Here is a 16,790-nt window from a genome sequence, read left to right as displayed (position 1 = left end):
TGAGGTGAAACTAGATCTCAATAAATGGATCGTCCAGTTCAAAGTGAGGCTATATATAGTAACAATGGTGAGGGGTTGGCCTCCAGAAAATCGCAAGAGGAAGAGGTCATGAAAGCTTTGAGAGATGAAGGGGTCACTATGATTGGGATATGTGGTCTGGGTGATGTTGGTAAAACAAAACTCGTTCAGAATATCAGACTAAAGGAGAAACAACAAGGGTTGTTCAAAGATGTCGTCATGGTAACTGTCAGTAAACAACCAGACTGGATAAAACTTCAGGGTCAGATCGCAGGAGGACTCAGGCTGACATTAGAAGGCGATAATTTGTTGATTCGTGGAGATCGGCTGTGTACAAGGTTAATGGATCAGAACAGCCGCAACCTTATGATCTTGGATGATGTTTGGGAGTCTCTTCATGATCTAGACAAACATGGAGTTCCCAGCGGTATCAACCACAACCATGGAAGTTGGAACGTTATCCGAAGAGGAAGCATGGTTCCTTTTCAGTCAGAAAGTTGGTGATAGAAAAAGAGGTTGCCAAAGAATTTAAGGGGCTGCCACTTGCAATTATTATAGTTGCAGGAGCACTAAAGAGTAAAACCAAGCCTTCGTGGGAGGATGCCCTTACACAATTACATGATGCAGAACCAAGAAGTATCCTTGGAGTGCACAAAAAGGTGTATAAATCTCTGAGGCTAAGCTATGACCACTTGGGCAATAGTGAAGCAAAGTACCTCTTTTTGCTTTGTTCTTTGTTCGAGGAAGATAGTAATATTCGGACTGAAGAATTGCTTAGATTTGGAATGGGGCTTGACATCTTTTTGGGAATTAAAAATATACAAGGAGCAAGAAACAGGGTGTGTCTTCTGTTAGAAATACTGAAAGATTGTTTTTTGTTATCCAAAGGTTCAGACAAAAATCATGTGACAATGCATGATGTGGTCCGTGATGTGGCTATAAGTATTGCGTCTGAAGGAGAGCATAACATTATGGTAAGTCACGATGTTAACTCGGAAGAATTCCCAAGAAGAACTTTGTAACAAACTCAATTCCAACAGAAGCACTCTTATATATATTAATTACTGAATACAAGTTACAAGGTAGAATACGCACAACAAAGTAATAGCACACTAATTACGGATAGCTTAACATAGACGAAGGTAACTAGAAGGGGATGAGATACTAGATCATAGAAAGGAGATGAGAGGATCAGAAAGCCAAAGCTTCACATAAATTCCATGCCCCTTCTTCTAACTTCTAGTCCTTTTTAATAGAGATACTAATTGGGCTTGGATCCCCAAATAAAAGTATCTAATAGCCCATAGGCCCTTACCAAGTCACGTCGGGTTCACAACAAACTTCTTATGAGCATTTCAGTCACATGTCAATAATTTGCACAAAACTGAAGCTTTTAATGTTGAAACTCCGTTTTAAAGATCCATTCAAACTACAGGACAATTTTTTTGATGAAATGAGTAGCCTCAATGTCTTGAGCCTGAGGGGACACAGATTTGAGCAGTCCATTCGGAGTTTGTCGAGTTTGAGGATTCTGTGTCTGAGTAATTTAAGGTTGGATGACATATCCTTTATTGGGGAACTTGTCGAATTAGAAATTCTCAGCATAAGAGATTGTGAGTTAAATGAGATGCCAGAGGAGATAGGAAAATTGACCAAGCTCATTATGTTAGAGTTTTGGAAAGAGTATACAGCACTTAAAAGGATTTCAGGAGGGGTGTTATCAAAGCTAGCTCAATTGGAGGAACTACATATGGTGGGAGTAGAAGATTGGAGTGATGTGATCTACAGTAACCTTGGCCTTCCCTCCAAGCTAACACGGTACACTCTTAGAATAGGTGGAGCTTACCTTGGGATGACAAGCATTGATAATTAAGACAAGATTATTGCTTTAGAGGTCACGAAGACCGACCTATTGGGTGATTGGATCTGCCACCTGTTGAAGGAGAGTGAATATGTAGATTCAATCGGAAAGGGCTCTAATAATGTGTTGACTGAGTTGCAGCTGAATGAATTTCAGAACGTGAAACTTCTCTAGCTCTCTGATTGTGATTTAGTGACACATTTATTGAAGCGGACACCTGAAGTAATCAAGATCCCCAATTTATATGTGTTGAACCTTCGATCTCTGCATTGCCTGACTCACATTTGCAGTGACAATGTTGAGTGCATTGAGTTCCTCTGTTACGGATAATGGTCTTCTATTAACTACCTGAGTTCCAGAATTTCAGGCCTACAGCCAACAACTCAAATCCTCTTTTTGATGAAAAGGTTTGCTTCTTATCACCAAAATGTTACCTTTTACTGGAGCATTAAAGATATTTACTTAAACAAAGTCTATTGCTCAGATATATCATTTTTGTTTAACCAGTGAAAAAATAATTTTAAATTAATTTTTTTTAATTTGTTATTTAAAAAATCCATATAAGGCTATATTTGATGTGAATTTTTGTGGCCTTTTTATCCAACGGTTAATTTAAGTTTTAAATATCTCCCTTATAGATCTATTAACTTATCATTATTTGAGTTTCATATTTTATTTTATTTTTAGTGTGAAAATAAATAGATATGGAAAAGAAGAAAAAAGTGAGAACAGATTTTAAGACTATTTTTTTTGCAGCTATATTGTAATTTATTTTTTGAAAAAGGGTTAATATTGCCTTAAATTACGTGAAATAATAAAAAATGTCCTCAATTTATAGTTTAGTCCAAAATGTTCTTGCCCTCAATAATTTGGTCAGAAAATGTTCTTGTTGTTGATAGTTTGTTCTGGAAATGATCTTATTGTTACTACTTGACTCAAAAATATTTCTTTCCGCATAAATATATTATTTCTTTTCTTTTAAAACAAATTTTATTCCTATTAAAAGCTATTACTTTTGAAGTACTCTATTATTGTTTTCTTTACTTTTTAAATTACTTTAACTATTAAAAAATGTTCCCTTTAAACGGATAATATATGTCTTATATATAAGATCATAGTAAATCAACCATTAATTTTTATTTTGATATTTATAATAAAATAAGAAATATTTTTAATATTATTTTTTTCGAATTGAAGTAGGATAAACATTTGCTAGAAAAAAATATCATTAGGAAAAGAATATGTTCAAAAAGAAAATAAATAATTTATTTATTTGAAAAATGACATTTTTGCCTTATTAAGTAAAAAATAAAGGCACTTTAGATCATTTTTCGTTTATATTTTATATTTGCAAAAAAATGGGACATCTATGATAAATTTTACAAGCAGATGAGTGAAACCCAAATTATTCATTGAATTAAGGGAAAATGGGCAAATATATTGCTCAACTTTGTGTTTTTGAGCACCCAAATGCACCTCTTGTTAATAAAGTTGGTGCATATATACATCTACCGTCTAATATATGGTGCATATTTATAATTTTCGTTGATAAATTTATATTTATTTTATTAAAAAAATATATAATTGTAATTTTTTTAATTTTAAAAATGTCATATGCCTTTCAAAAATTATCTCTACCGCTAAGGCTGGCAATCGGACAGGACCGGATCAACAAGACCGATTTTACCGGAACCGGTCCTCGTTACCGGAACTGATTTTACCGGAAATTTCCAAAGGTTCCGTCCAGTCCCTTAGTTACCGGATTGGAACCGGTTTGGACCGGACCGGAACCGGTTTGGACCGGACCGGAGCCGGTTCTTACCAGATCATTGTGTACCAGTAATTTTTTTTTATTTTTTATTAACTTTAATTATTATATAATATTATATTATTAATTAATAAAATTATATTATTAAAAAACTTCAATTTAAAACTTTAAACTTTAAAGTTACTTTAAAGTTTCAATTGAATTTAAGTTTAAACTTTAAACTTTAAAGTTTAAAATTGACTTTAAATTTTAAAGTTTATATTGAATTTAAAGTTTAAAATTGACTTTAAAGTTTAAAGTTTATATTGAATTTAAAGTTTAAACCTTAAAATTCAATTTTATATTAAAGTTTAAACTAATATTAAAATAGTTGAAAATTAAATTTCTAAAATGACTTGGATTAAATATAAGAGACTATTTTAAAAGAAAATCAAGGCGAATAGCCGTATATTTATTCAAATAAATAAATTGTACAATACAAATATTAGAAAGAGACAAAGAGTACATAATCTAGGTATTGAATATTAATTATTGTACTAACAATTGAAACTTTTTTTAAAATCTTTTCGTAACTTTTGTATCATTTCAAAAGAAACATTTTTTGGAACTTGTATTTGTCGTTCTTCTTCCATTGCTTCCATACCATCATCACTATTATCACCAAATATTTCATCTATTTCGTCTTCTATTTGGCTATTTAATTGTGGTAGTCCGGTATTTCTTCTTTCGGCATTGACCCAATCTCGAAACAACACCGATATTTCCAAACTATCCTTTGCTAATGAATATCGATGATCTCCAATCATAAATCTCGCCGCACTAAAGGCTTGCTCCGAAGCGACCGATGATGCTTGAATCGCTAGCACATCTCGAACAATCCTAGCAAGGGTCGGAAATTGATTTTCACGATTCTTCCACCATACTAATATTGGAGCTTGAAGTTGTCCTTCTTCATGCCTAATCTTTTCCCGTGCCTGATTGAAATATAAATCAAAATCATTATTAGTAGATGATTCAAGCTCAAGATAATCATCCATCCAATCATCCGTATCATCGCTTCTAGGTTTACAAGATGGAGGTTCAACTATTGGAATATTTTTTTCCATAGATTTATATGTATTATATAACTCTCTAGCTTTTATATATATGCTACTTTTACAATCTTCAACACTAGGAGTTTCATCATCTTTAATTTCTAAATTTGCATAAATCTTTTCAACCATTCTTTCAACACCTTTTAATTTGTAATTTGGGTTGAAAGTAGTAGCAGTCAAATAGATTTGAGGAATAGGGAAAAAATATTTTTTGAATTTTTCAATCATAAAAGCAAGGGAATTTTCAAATCGATCTTTTCCTTTATATTTTGCAAATTCAGATGAAATAGCACAAATATTTACTAAAACAGAAGAAATAGTTGGATAATATTGACCAGAAGCAGCATTTGTTGCTTTATAAAAAACACTTAAAAATTCAATAAGTTCTTTTGTATTTTCCCAATCTTCATAGCCAATTCTCAAATTCGGGTCCGCATTATGAGCATTAAAAACTAATTGTACCGGCTCTTGATAAATATAAGCAACTTGAAGCATTTCAAATAAAGAATTCCATCTAGTGCATACTTCTTTTGGAACTTTTCTATATTCAAGTCCACATTCTTTACAACGATTTTTAAATTCTGTAATTCTAGCTTTTATTTTAGCTTTAAAAATCCAATTACAAGCAAGTCTAATTTTTTCACAAGAAATTCCAAATTGAGAAATACCATCTTTTACTATCAAATTATACACATGTGCGGCACACTTAATATGAAAAGAATCATTATCAATTGGACAAAGTCTACATTTTAAATAATCAATTGCTTTTAAATTATTAGAAGCATTATCTAAAGTGACACTCATTATTTTATCACATATTCCATAAAATTGTAAAATAGAGCCTATTTTTGTTGCTATATAAGCACCGGTTTTAGTTTCTTCAACATATTTATATCCTAATATTCGTTTTTGCATGTTCCATTCATGGTCAATCCAATGGACAGTAATTGTAAAATAATCATTACCATTAGGACTACGTCCCATATCAGAAGTAATAGATAATCTACCATCATAATAAACAAATAAACAACGAAGAAAATGACAATATTCTTTTTGATATTTAAAAAGATCACTTTTAATTGTACTTCTTGGAATACCTTCATAATCTGGGTTATACAATTCCCGAATATACTGAATAAAACCAGGATGTGAAGGAAATGAAAAAGGCAAACCACAAACAGCAACCATTTTAGCTAATTCTCTACGATCTTTTTCTTTACTATATGTGCGGTGTGTGCTTCGGCTAGCCGGGTTAGTCATATTTAATACACTTTGAACCATATTAGAACCTCCAGCTCCCATAGAATTTTCAGGTTGAGGTATTCCATTTCTATTAGCCCTTTCTATATCATCTAGGCGAGCAAATTCTTTATTACACTTTCTCAAATGTGTTCTTAGTCGTCCCGTTCCCCCTTGTGTACCCGTAGTTACATGTTTCATGATCAATTTACATTTCGTGCAAGTAACAGTAGTTTTTTCCTCATTTTGTACCAAAAATTTCCATACTAAAGATCTTTTAACACGTACAACGGTCTTTGAAAAAGTAGGTAAAGAGGGGACTTCATCTTGTTCCGGTAATTCGGTAGCCGGACTAGTAGGGGTAGGGGTCTCATCATCTTCCTCATTTATTTCTACTTCCTCATCTAATTCTTCCTCAAAATTAGTAAAACATCTATTTAAAGTTTCATGATCTACTTCATTTTCGGAATTAAATTCAATAGGTCGTGAGTCTCGTGTAAAAGAAGTTTCATCAACATGAGTATAATCATTAGTATTAATTCTAAATCTAGGAGGTGACAAATTTTTAGAATTAGAACTACTTTCTCCTCCCCTATTATTTTTTCTTTCCGAACATTGGTCTTTTACCACTATATTTTTCCAAATTCATGTTCAAGTTTAAAATAATTAATATTATGAAAAACAAGCAAAGATAATATAACAAAAAAAAAAAACTTAATTATAAACAAATAAAAAATTAAAGTTGGAACGAATGTACCGAACATCTACGTAAAAGTAGACATATAACCAAAGTCGAAATTGAGAGATGCCAATTGAAGCTTCCGATTTACGTCAAATAAATCTCCAAAATTCGAACTCCAAGTCAATATCACAAAATAATAATTATGAATTTATGAGAGATTGAAAATTAAGAGATTTTATAAGATATTAATGAAATAGTTTGTGAATTTGTGATTTAAATGAAAAAATATGGGTATATTTATAGTGTTAAGGGGTAGAGAGGGGTGGGGGGCTGTTTGGAGCCGTTTTGGGCCCCAGCCCAACGGCTAAAAGGGCCCAACGGCTCTATAACGTTCAACTTAAAAAAATAAAAAATTAAATTGACCGTTGAACCGGACCGGAACCGGATAAAAATCCGGGTTCCGTTTCGGTACCGGTTCCGGTACCTATAAGACCAATTCCTTACCGGTTCAACCGGTACCGGACTTACCGGTATGGGAACCGGACCGGACCGGACAAAAACCGGTCCAATTGCCAACCTTATCTACCGCTCTAGACTCGGCCCAAATGGAAAAAAAAATACTAATGTATTTGAGATACTCATTACCTTTAAAAAATGTCATATGCCTTTAAGCAGTTTTGGCTTGTCCACTTATGACCTAGTGTTTTGTTCCAATAACTCCAACTCTATCTGCAACAATGTTTGATACTTCAAAGCTCGCAGGTTTCGTGTCCTAACCTGGAATACCTACTCATCTATCGTTCTTACATAAGTGCTCTATGGCTTGTCCACTTATAAATAAATGTGTTCTTCCAATAGCTCCAACTCTATCTGCAACAATGTTTGCATGTTTCTTGTCCTAACCTGGAAACTCGACATATTGATAGGGCTAACAGCATTAGTGCTCTATGCTCTCACCAACTTCCAACTAACTACTTCAGCAAACTTCAAAGATTGAGAGTATGGAGTTGTGGAAAATTGAGAAACTTGATGTCTCCATCAGTGGCTAAAGGTCTTCTGAATCTCCAAGAGTTATGCATACAAGGCTGTCAATCAATGGAAGAAGTGATCACAAAAGGAGAAGGAATCATGACCTTATTTCCCCGATTGGCAGATCTGACTCTTAATTATCTGCCTAAGCTGGGGCATTTCTTTCTGACAAGTGACAGAACATGCTCTTGAATTTCCAACGCTCAAGGAAGTGACTATTTGTGGCTGCCCTGAAATGAAGACGTTTGTCCAACAGGGAATATCTGTGAGTACACCCAGTCTAAAATGGGTGATATTCAATCAAGAGATGGGGAAAGTAGATGATCTAAATAAATTAATACAACAGAGGTTCAATAACAAGGTATGTCGTATTCTGCTAGCTATATAACTAATTGCTACATGATATTCTAATTAGGTTCTACTACTGCTCTCTTTCCGTTTTAGATAGTTCATCAACTTTCTTTTACTTAATAAGCTAGTCATCTCTCTCTTCTTTTGCATTCTCTGTTTCCTGCAGGAACAAAAAGCTAATGATGGCAACGAAGCTGAACCTAGTCATGCCAGAAATTAGGAAGGTAGTAAGTACTCATATGAAATAATGCAAGTAAAACCTCGAACGACACCTGATACCTATGCTCGTGATGGAGGTAACAAGCAGAGGCAGATCTACATTATTGTAACCTATGGGTTCATGTCAGCCCACTAACTATTGCCCATAGATCTTGTATATGTATTAGTAATATCTACAAAATAGTTGATTGTGATTTAAACTTGAGGTCACTGTAGGATTCTGTCAACTTTAAATTTGGAATACACCTGTGGTTCTATATTCTTCTTTCATTATATTTACCAGCTCCTATGTAGATTTATTTTATCATGTCATCTTGCATTCTACGTTGTTTTGTAAGATTGATCACATTACAGGATGATTTTTTTTGTTGGAATGAGTAAACCATTCCGCCTTTTCCAGCATTCATTCGGAGGTTGACAAATTTGAGGACGCTATATCTGAGTAATTTATGGTTGGATGACATATCCAACTTGTCAATTTGGAAATTCTCAGCATCAGAGATTCCCAGTTAGAGGAGGTTCCAGTGGAGAAAGGAAAATTGAACCAATCTGATTACGTTAAGAGTTTTTTAATAAGCATCGAGTACTAAAAAGGATTTTACCATCGGTTTTATCCGATTGGAGGAACTATATATCATGGGAGTAGAACATTGTAGATAATCCACCTCGAGGAATCTGAAATCCTAATCGTGGTCGACTGCACTGACATGGTAGTTTGTAAAGGTGTTCAGTGTGTGTAATCTTGAAATGAAAATTCTGTTGCCTTTCTTCTGTTGGTTAGGCATAATTGTATAGACTTTTACCTTGTATAAATTTCTGTATTCGAATTATATAACGTAGTAACTAATTACCTTCATTGTTGCTTTCTGCCAGGGCATACAATCCCGCCCCATCTAATTTTATTATCAACCATCGATGTGCTCGAGCTCCCTAGACCTTGACCCTAGCAGATAACGTTTCTTACGATCTCTTTTTATCATTCCCGTTCACCATGCTAGTGTTTTTGTAACTTCGATGAAGCTAGGATTTTGAGTTTATCAGTATTGTGTTCTAGAAAAGTAAGCATAGTAGATTCTGGATAAATTGTTTATATGTATTAAGTGAATTTTTAAACACAAATACATGACAGAACCCGTAGACAGGGTTGTAGCTCCGCCCCTGATGCCCAGTGAACAATTTAATGAACTGTATACACAAGTAGCTAAACAAACTATCTAAATCAACTTCATCATCAACAACAATTCCCTATTCTACATAAAACATAAAACATTCCCATTAATATTATGATTTCGGATAAATAAAAAGACCTCTAGAACTCAATAAAAAATCATGACAACATGCAGCAGCCACCACTATTCCCACCAGAATCCGAATCCTGGCCAGGAACAATGATCCTGGTTCCCTTTAAAGATTGTGACTTACCATAATCAGCTCCAGGAGCTGCAATAAGCGTATTCTTGCTAATGATTTTATAAATTTCTGTTAAAACTGTCATGAATGCACCCTCGACGTTTGTGGATTGAAGAGCTGATGTTTCCATAAAGAAGAGATTTTCCCTTTCTGCAAATTCTTGAGCATCTTCAACTGGTACAGCTAGAAGACTTCCTAGATCACATTTGTTTGCGATGAGCATTATAACTATGTTCTTGTCCGTGTGACCTCTGAGTTCCTCCAGCCATCTAGCCATATGATCGAATGATTGACATTTTGTTAAGTCGTAGACTAGCATCGTGCCAACTGCACCTCGATAATATGCACTTGTTACTGCTCTATACCTGAGAGAGAAATGAGAGATGATTCATTGAGTTACAACAATTATCAAATTGGCTATGTTGTTGTAACTCTTCAAAAGTGGATCCTTCAAAAGTAGAGCATTTTAGAGGATCCCAGCAACATTTTTACCAAGAGTCCGAGCAACATAGCTTGAGAAGGTAAATGTTTACAGACAAAAATGGGATCTAGGGAGGGTAAGATGTATGCAAGCCTTACCCCTACCTTGTGGGGTAGAGAGGTTGTTTCCAACAGACCCTCGACTCAAAAGAGATGAATTGTAAGTCAAGAAGAAACATACATATTGAAGTCTAAATCACGATATAACCACTCTTTAAGAAGATTTATCACAAAAACAAGAACGTCTCAAATATCTCGAACAAGTTGGGATCAACAATATGAAGTCTAACTAATAACCATGTCGTTCCATTTAGGCTCATCTCGGACCAATACTACACAAAATAAAATATAAAAAGCACTAGGATTTCTCTATATTTTTTTTCATACCTTTGACAAAACTAGACAATTCCAAGAAATAGTAAACGTACTAACTCCCACAACACCTCAATCCCAAGCAAGTTAGGGTCGGCTATCTAAATCTTCACTAACCAGGTCATTCCATTTAGGCTCATCTCAAACCAATATTACACAAAAATAAAAAGTACCAGAAATTCTCTATATTTTTATAACCAAACGACTTCCAGAAAAACATAGGACCTAAAGTAAACGTCCTAACATGCCTAACACATAATTTCAAACTAATTAATATCACCTGCACAAATTTTTCGCTAAATATGCATGGATTGCGCGAAAAAATGAAAAAGAAAGACAACATCTCTGCATAAAAATTCGCTAAAAAGAACCAAATATAGAAAAATTGAAAAATTAAACTGACCTTTCTTGTCCCGCAGTGTCCCAAATTTGTGCCTTAACGGTTTTGTTATCAACAATTAAAGTTTTTGTTTGAAACTCAACCTCAATTGTAGCCTTTGAATCTAAACTACATTCATTTCTTGCAAATCTAGCCACTAATTGAGATTTACCAACTGCGGAATCTCCAATTAAAACAATCTTAAAAACATAATCAATTTTTTGATTATAATGATCTGCATACAAATTTGAAGACATTATAACCCGAAAAATTTCCCCTTCAACCCAAAATTTGTATGAATGTATCTTCCAAATCTCCGGATTTTAGCATATGGTTCACTACAAGAAAAATGTGAATTACATGGGGATTTTCTTGGAGATTAGTATGAAAATTTGCAGGAAAATAAGTTTCCCATGGATTTTCATACTAATCCCCAGGAAAATCTCCATGTAATTTACACTTTTCTTGTAGTGGTTGAGAATTAGGTATGTGTTGATCGAAATTTGTATTGGAAAAGATACAAATAAATCAAGATCCCTAGTAAATATGGAAATGAGCAAGATCAATTTCTCATAAATTTGAAATTATGTGTGGAATTTAGAATTTGCTTCGTACATTCATAGGAAAGATAAAAAAGCAACAATTACTTTTCCCTTTTTACACTGTCAAAGAAGAATAATAGTATATGGAATTATGAGAGCTTCACTACTTTAAGACTTTAAAATGCTATCATTTTGACCCCACTCTTCTTATTCTTAACCCTAAATGCACAACTTATAAATCTAAGTGAATATACTACTTAGAACAAAACAACCAAATTCTCCATTGCATCTTTCATTTACATATCAAAATCTACATTGCTGCTCTTTCAGCTTTCATTTTCACACCAAATTCACCAACACATATCCTTTTTAAACTTTCACTTTACTTCCCAGTTACTAATAAAAACAAGTAGCAGAGTTCAGAGTAGAGAAAAGGTGCTCAACTGGTAACAAAGGAGATCATAGCTATGAATTTCCTATCTAAAGTTGTGGAAAAATTCTCAAATTTCATGATCAATAATGTTGGGTAGCTCATTTACTACAATAGAAACATCAAATCTCTGGATAAAGAATCTGATAAGCTGGATATAATCAGAAATGAGGTGCAGCAAGAAGCGGAGGCTGCCCAGAGAAACATACAAGTCATTTCTCCCAGTGTTGAGGCTTGGTTAACTAGTGTTGATACCACTACTGCAGATGTGGCTACTACATTGCGACGTAGAGCTGAGGTTGAAAGAGGCTGTTTCTATCGTTGCTAGTCCAAACTTGAAGTACCATCGATGAAAGTGACATTCACAACGCGTCGCCGAGATGTTTGTCAGGCTATGGAGGCTCATAAGATCATGGAAGTTGGAACCTTATCTAAAGAGGAAGCATGGATCCTTTTCAGGCAGAAAGTCGGTAATTCAGTTGATGATCCTTCTCTTCATGACATAACAAAAGAGGTTGCCAAAGAATGCAAGGGGCTGCCGATTGCAATATTGTTACAGTTGCAAGAGCACTAAAGTTTAACAGCAGGCCTTCATGGAAGGGTGCCCTTGTAGAATTACAAAGATCTGCACCAAGAAATATTCCGGGAGTGATTGAAAATGTGTATCAACCTCTGAAGGTATGCTATAATCACTTAGAAAGTGATGAAGCCAAGTACCTCTTTTTGCTTTGTTCCTTCTTCGAGGAAGATAGTGATATCTTGCCTGAACAATTACTTAGAAAAGGAATGGGGCTTGGCATCTTTTCAGAAATTGAAAATTTTGAACATGCAAGAAAAAGGATGTGTCTTCTGTTAGAAACTTTGAAAGATCGTTTCTTGTTATCCCAAGGTTCAAACAGAAATTATATCAAAATGCCTGATGTGGTCCGTGACATGGCTATATATATTGCTTCTGAGTGCAAGCATATTTTTATGGTAATTCACTACTGAGATACTCCTCATTTTCTTTCAAGTAAATATTGTATTTACTAAGCTAGTCATGTCTGTTCTTTTGCATTCTCTGTTTCCTGCAGAAACAGAAAACTAGTGATGGCAATGAAGCCGAATCTAGTGAGTACAGAAGCTAATGTCTGTGACTTCGAAACTAGGAAGGTAATAAATAAGTACTCGATGAATTCAAATGTGTAAGTTTGCTTGAACATCATCTAATACCTATTCTGCTGGAGGTAACAGGCAGAGGCGGATCTATGATATTGTAACCTATGAGTTTATGTGAGCGCAATAGTTTTTACCCAGAGACTTTGTATATTAACTTGAGTTCATTGTAATATGTTGATGTATTTTCTCAATTCTATTTTGTTTTGAATGAAAAGTTACATATTAGTTTAATATCTCGATGATCAGTGTGCATAACTTGTTTAGGCGCAGACTTTTCATCATCAGACAGACATAAAAATGGCCTTTTAATAAGGTAGAAGTCTAAAGCGCGAATACAGCTTACAGGAGACTGCACCTCAAATGTGTGCTGCTGAGAATTCTACCTCTAAATAAAGTGTCTTGTTTTGTGATCACACTCGTTTTCAAGATAGATAAGAAGTGTGTTAGACTTCAAGAAATTCTTCGATCTTGATCTGAAGTGACTCTCCAATTGCATGGGCAAATCGTCATCTAACCAAAATTGAAGTAGCCAATGATCACTTTATGTATCAAATCTTTCCAAGTTTCCAAGTGATGTGCAGTAATATAACATTATTCTATGATTGATTGGAAATATATAGGAACTTTTATTTTTATTTTGGGATAATGCATAAGTACCCCTAGACTATGACCGAAATCCCATAAACACACATAAACTTAACTAGGGTCCCATTATCCCCTAAACTAATTTAAAATGGAATAAATACACCACAAATGCTGACATGGCATAGAGAGTGTGCACACTCTCTTGAAGGCAAGTGATGAGTGCACAAATTGGACATATGTCATTTTTTTATTGGAAACTTTATAATTAGTTAGTACACATATTCATTGACAATAAAACTTATATATATTTAATTATTTTTATTTCTTTCTTTGTAAAATATTTATTTTAATATCTTTTCACTTTAAACTTTTTTTCTAATTAATATATTATCTTTTCACTTTTAATTATTTTTAAAAAATTATGTGTATTTTTTTTTTAAAAATAATTTAAAAGTGTCCTTAAATTTTAACCTTTTTATTTTTTTATGTTTATTTGATTTTCTTCACTTTTTTTTTATATCCGTTCAAAATTAACTTATTTTAAATATAAGACATTTGAAATCAAATCAAAACAAAAGACAAAGAAAATAAAATCAATAGAAAAATAAAAGAGAAAAAACAATGAATGTAGGTAAAAAAAAAGTTTCGATACAAGGTAAAAAATAATGTGTATTAAATAATTTAAATACAAGATTAAAAAAATAAGGTAATTTAAAAAAAATTGAAATATTTAATATTTTTTAAAAAAAATTAAGAAAAAAAATTAATTAAAAAATAACATTTACACACGTGGCGGGCGAGTGTGTACAAACACAACCAACTTGGGTAGTTGAAGGTGCCACATCAGCACAAAAGGTGCACAAAAATACAAGCTACTGCAAGTTTTTATAGTAATTATTTTATTAAATTATATACCTATTATTTATTTTTAATTATTTATAATCATTCTCGAAATGTATAAACTAATTTTGGAAAGCTTGTAAAATGAGTAATTATTATTTCTTATCATTATTCTAGCTATTATTAACATTTAGTATGACAACATTTAAAAAAGCAGCCTCCTTTAAATATTAATTATTTCTAAATTAACGTAGCCAATAATTTGAAATGTTTTGACGTTTTATTTATCTAAACACGCAGAATTTTATTTTTGAACCTGAAACATGTAATTAACCCTTGGGTGAATTATAATTTTATTTTTACAATTTGATTAATTAAATAATTTATAACATTTTAATATATGTTAATTACTAAATGTAAGTTTTAATAATCAAAAAAGAAATTGGCTATAAAAAAGATACGCATAAAGAAAAATATTACAAAATGTCTAGGTGGTGTAACACTAAATTTATAGAAAAAATTACAAGTTCAAATGAAAAAGAAAGAAAAGTAAATAAAGACATGACATCCATAATAAAAAACATCACATTAAAATATATAGACAATAATAATGTCATATTAATTGAGTTACATTTTGTTAGAAGTCGACTTGCTATAGACAAAATATTTCATATGTATAAAAAACTAAAATCATAAAAAAATAAACAAAAAAGAAAGCATGACTATGTTAAAAATACAGATACATTATATTTCTTGAACTCTATATTAAAGGATCTGTATATAAAAAATTAAATATGTATTCTAATACAATAAAATTCAATGTAACATTTGCACTAATTTTTACTTTACATTATTTTTTATTTTATTTTTACCTGTGCACTAATTTTTGTACCTCTCTGTAATAGTTAAGTACATGGATTTTATAAACATTTGAGATTACATATAAAAAGGAAAAAGTACAAACATGTTGTTTTAAAAAGATAAATGATTATCAAACAACGAAAAATACATAACTATAAATCTTTATTAAAGACTTACTCTTTTACGGGTCTAGTTGTGAAAATATTCTGCGGGATTTAACATGCTTACCCTTAAAATAATTAATTATAAATATAAATTGTGATTACCTTGATTATATTTATATCCTAAAGATAGAAGAAATGAAGAATATAAAAATATAATAATCAATTACGAAATTATATTTAAAAACTCAAAAAGATGGAGATATGAAAAATAAAATTCACTTACAACTTCATATTGGAGATTATTCATCTTGTAACTATGATAATTTAGATATTTCTCAACAAAAAGAAGATGAATATGCATGAAAATTTAAAGAATATAAATAAATTTTCAGTAAGAATTCTTACAATTAAAAATTGGTAATGAAAATTTTACAAATGATGTAGACTAACCTAATGTAAAATGAAAAATGAGCACATATTTGGATGAAAGAAGGAAATATAGACTCTTCATTACCCCACTTATCTTACAAATTAAAATTGAAGGTTATTAGACTCTTCATTACCCACATTTAAGATCTTGCATTAAGTCGAGGTACATGAATATATGATTGTATTATGAAAAGTATTTTTGGTCACAACTCACCAGTGTTTCTCTAAAAAGTAATTTGAGAGAGTAGCCTGTTGTTTATCTTTCCATTTCTTTATGGTGCCATTTGGTTGTAGTAGAAATTATTCTAAAAAAACATCAAGTAGTCATTTATGTAAAACTGGAAGGGAAATAGTTTGTTAAAAGTTGGAGAATATGTCTGGACTGATCTTTGAGTACCTGGCAAGCAAGTGGAAAATTCCGAAAAACAACAATTACTTTTTCCTTTTTTTCTTCTTTATTGTCTGCCATTGCAAGAAAGCATATATTTTGGGAAAGTCGTAACATGAGTTTGAGTGAAGGAAGATATGGAATCAGATGTTCACTACTTTAATATGTTACCTAATCAACGCTCTCACTCTAAATCTCTTTGAATTTGTTGCTTGGAATAGAACAATCAAACTCTCCATTACCTCTGTTAAGCTTCCATTTTCACACCAAATTCTCCAACATTGCTACTCTTTGATTTTCATACCAAATTCTCCATCTCTGCTCTCTCATATTTCATTTTCATACCAAATTCCCTCACATTGCTACTCTTTGATTTTCGTACCAAATTCTCTAATTCCGCTCCTCTCATATTTCATTTTCATTCCAAATTCTCCATTTCTGCTCTCTGATATTTCGTTTCCAAACCAAATTCTACATTGTTGCTCTTTTAACTTTCATTTTCACACCTTCCAGTAACTAAGAAAACCAGTCAAAAAGAGCAGATTTGAAAG

The 16,790-nt window shown here is 32.4% G+C and overlaps 2 protein-coding genes across 2 annotated transcripts in view; one reads left to right on the top strand and one right to left on the bottom strand.

Moving 5' to 3' along the window:
* LOC125860955 (disease resistance protein UNI-like) overlaps nucleotides 1-16,790 on the top strand; it is a 237,323-nt gene that overhangs the window by 203,123 nt on the left and 17,410 nt on the right. Inside the window, exon 7 of the mRNA XM_049541014.1 lies at nucleotides 7,714-7,863. Coding sequence (XP_049396971.1) covers nucleotides 7,714-7,863 — 150 coding nt within the window. The remainder of the gene's footprint in view (nucleotides 1-7,713; nucleotides 7,864-16,790) is intronic.
* On the bottom strand, nucleotides 9,589-11,232 carry LOC125860960 (ras-related protein RABA4d-like). The gene is made up of 2 exons (XM_049541019.1): nucleotides 10,927-11,232; nucleotides 9,589-10,036 (listed from the first exon to the last, which is right to left on the bottom strand). The coding sequence occupies exons 1-2, from the start codon at nucleotides 11,157-11,159 to the stop codon at nucleotides 9,589-9,591; spliced, it is 681 nt and encodes a 226-aa protein (XP_049396976.1). The 5' UTR covers nucleotides 11,160-11,232.

The sequence above is a fragment of the Solanum stenotomum genome, chromosome 3 (assembly GCF_019186545.1).
Source record: "Solanum stenotomum isolate F172 chromosome 3, ASM1918654v1, whole genome shotgun sequence".
Lineage (NCBI taxonomy): Eukaryota > Viridiplantae > Streptophyta > Magnoliopsida > Solanales > Solanaceae > Solanum > Solanum stenotomum.
Note: the sequence above shows the minus strand (reverse complement) of the source record. Positions and strands in the feature narration are given on the sequence as shown.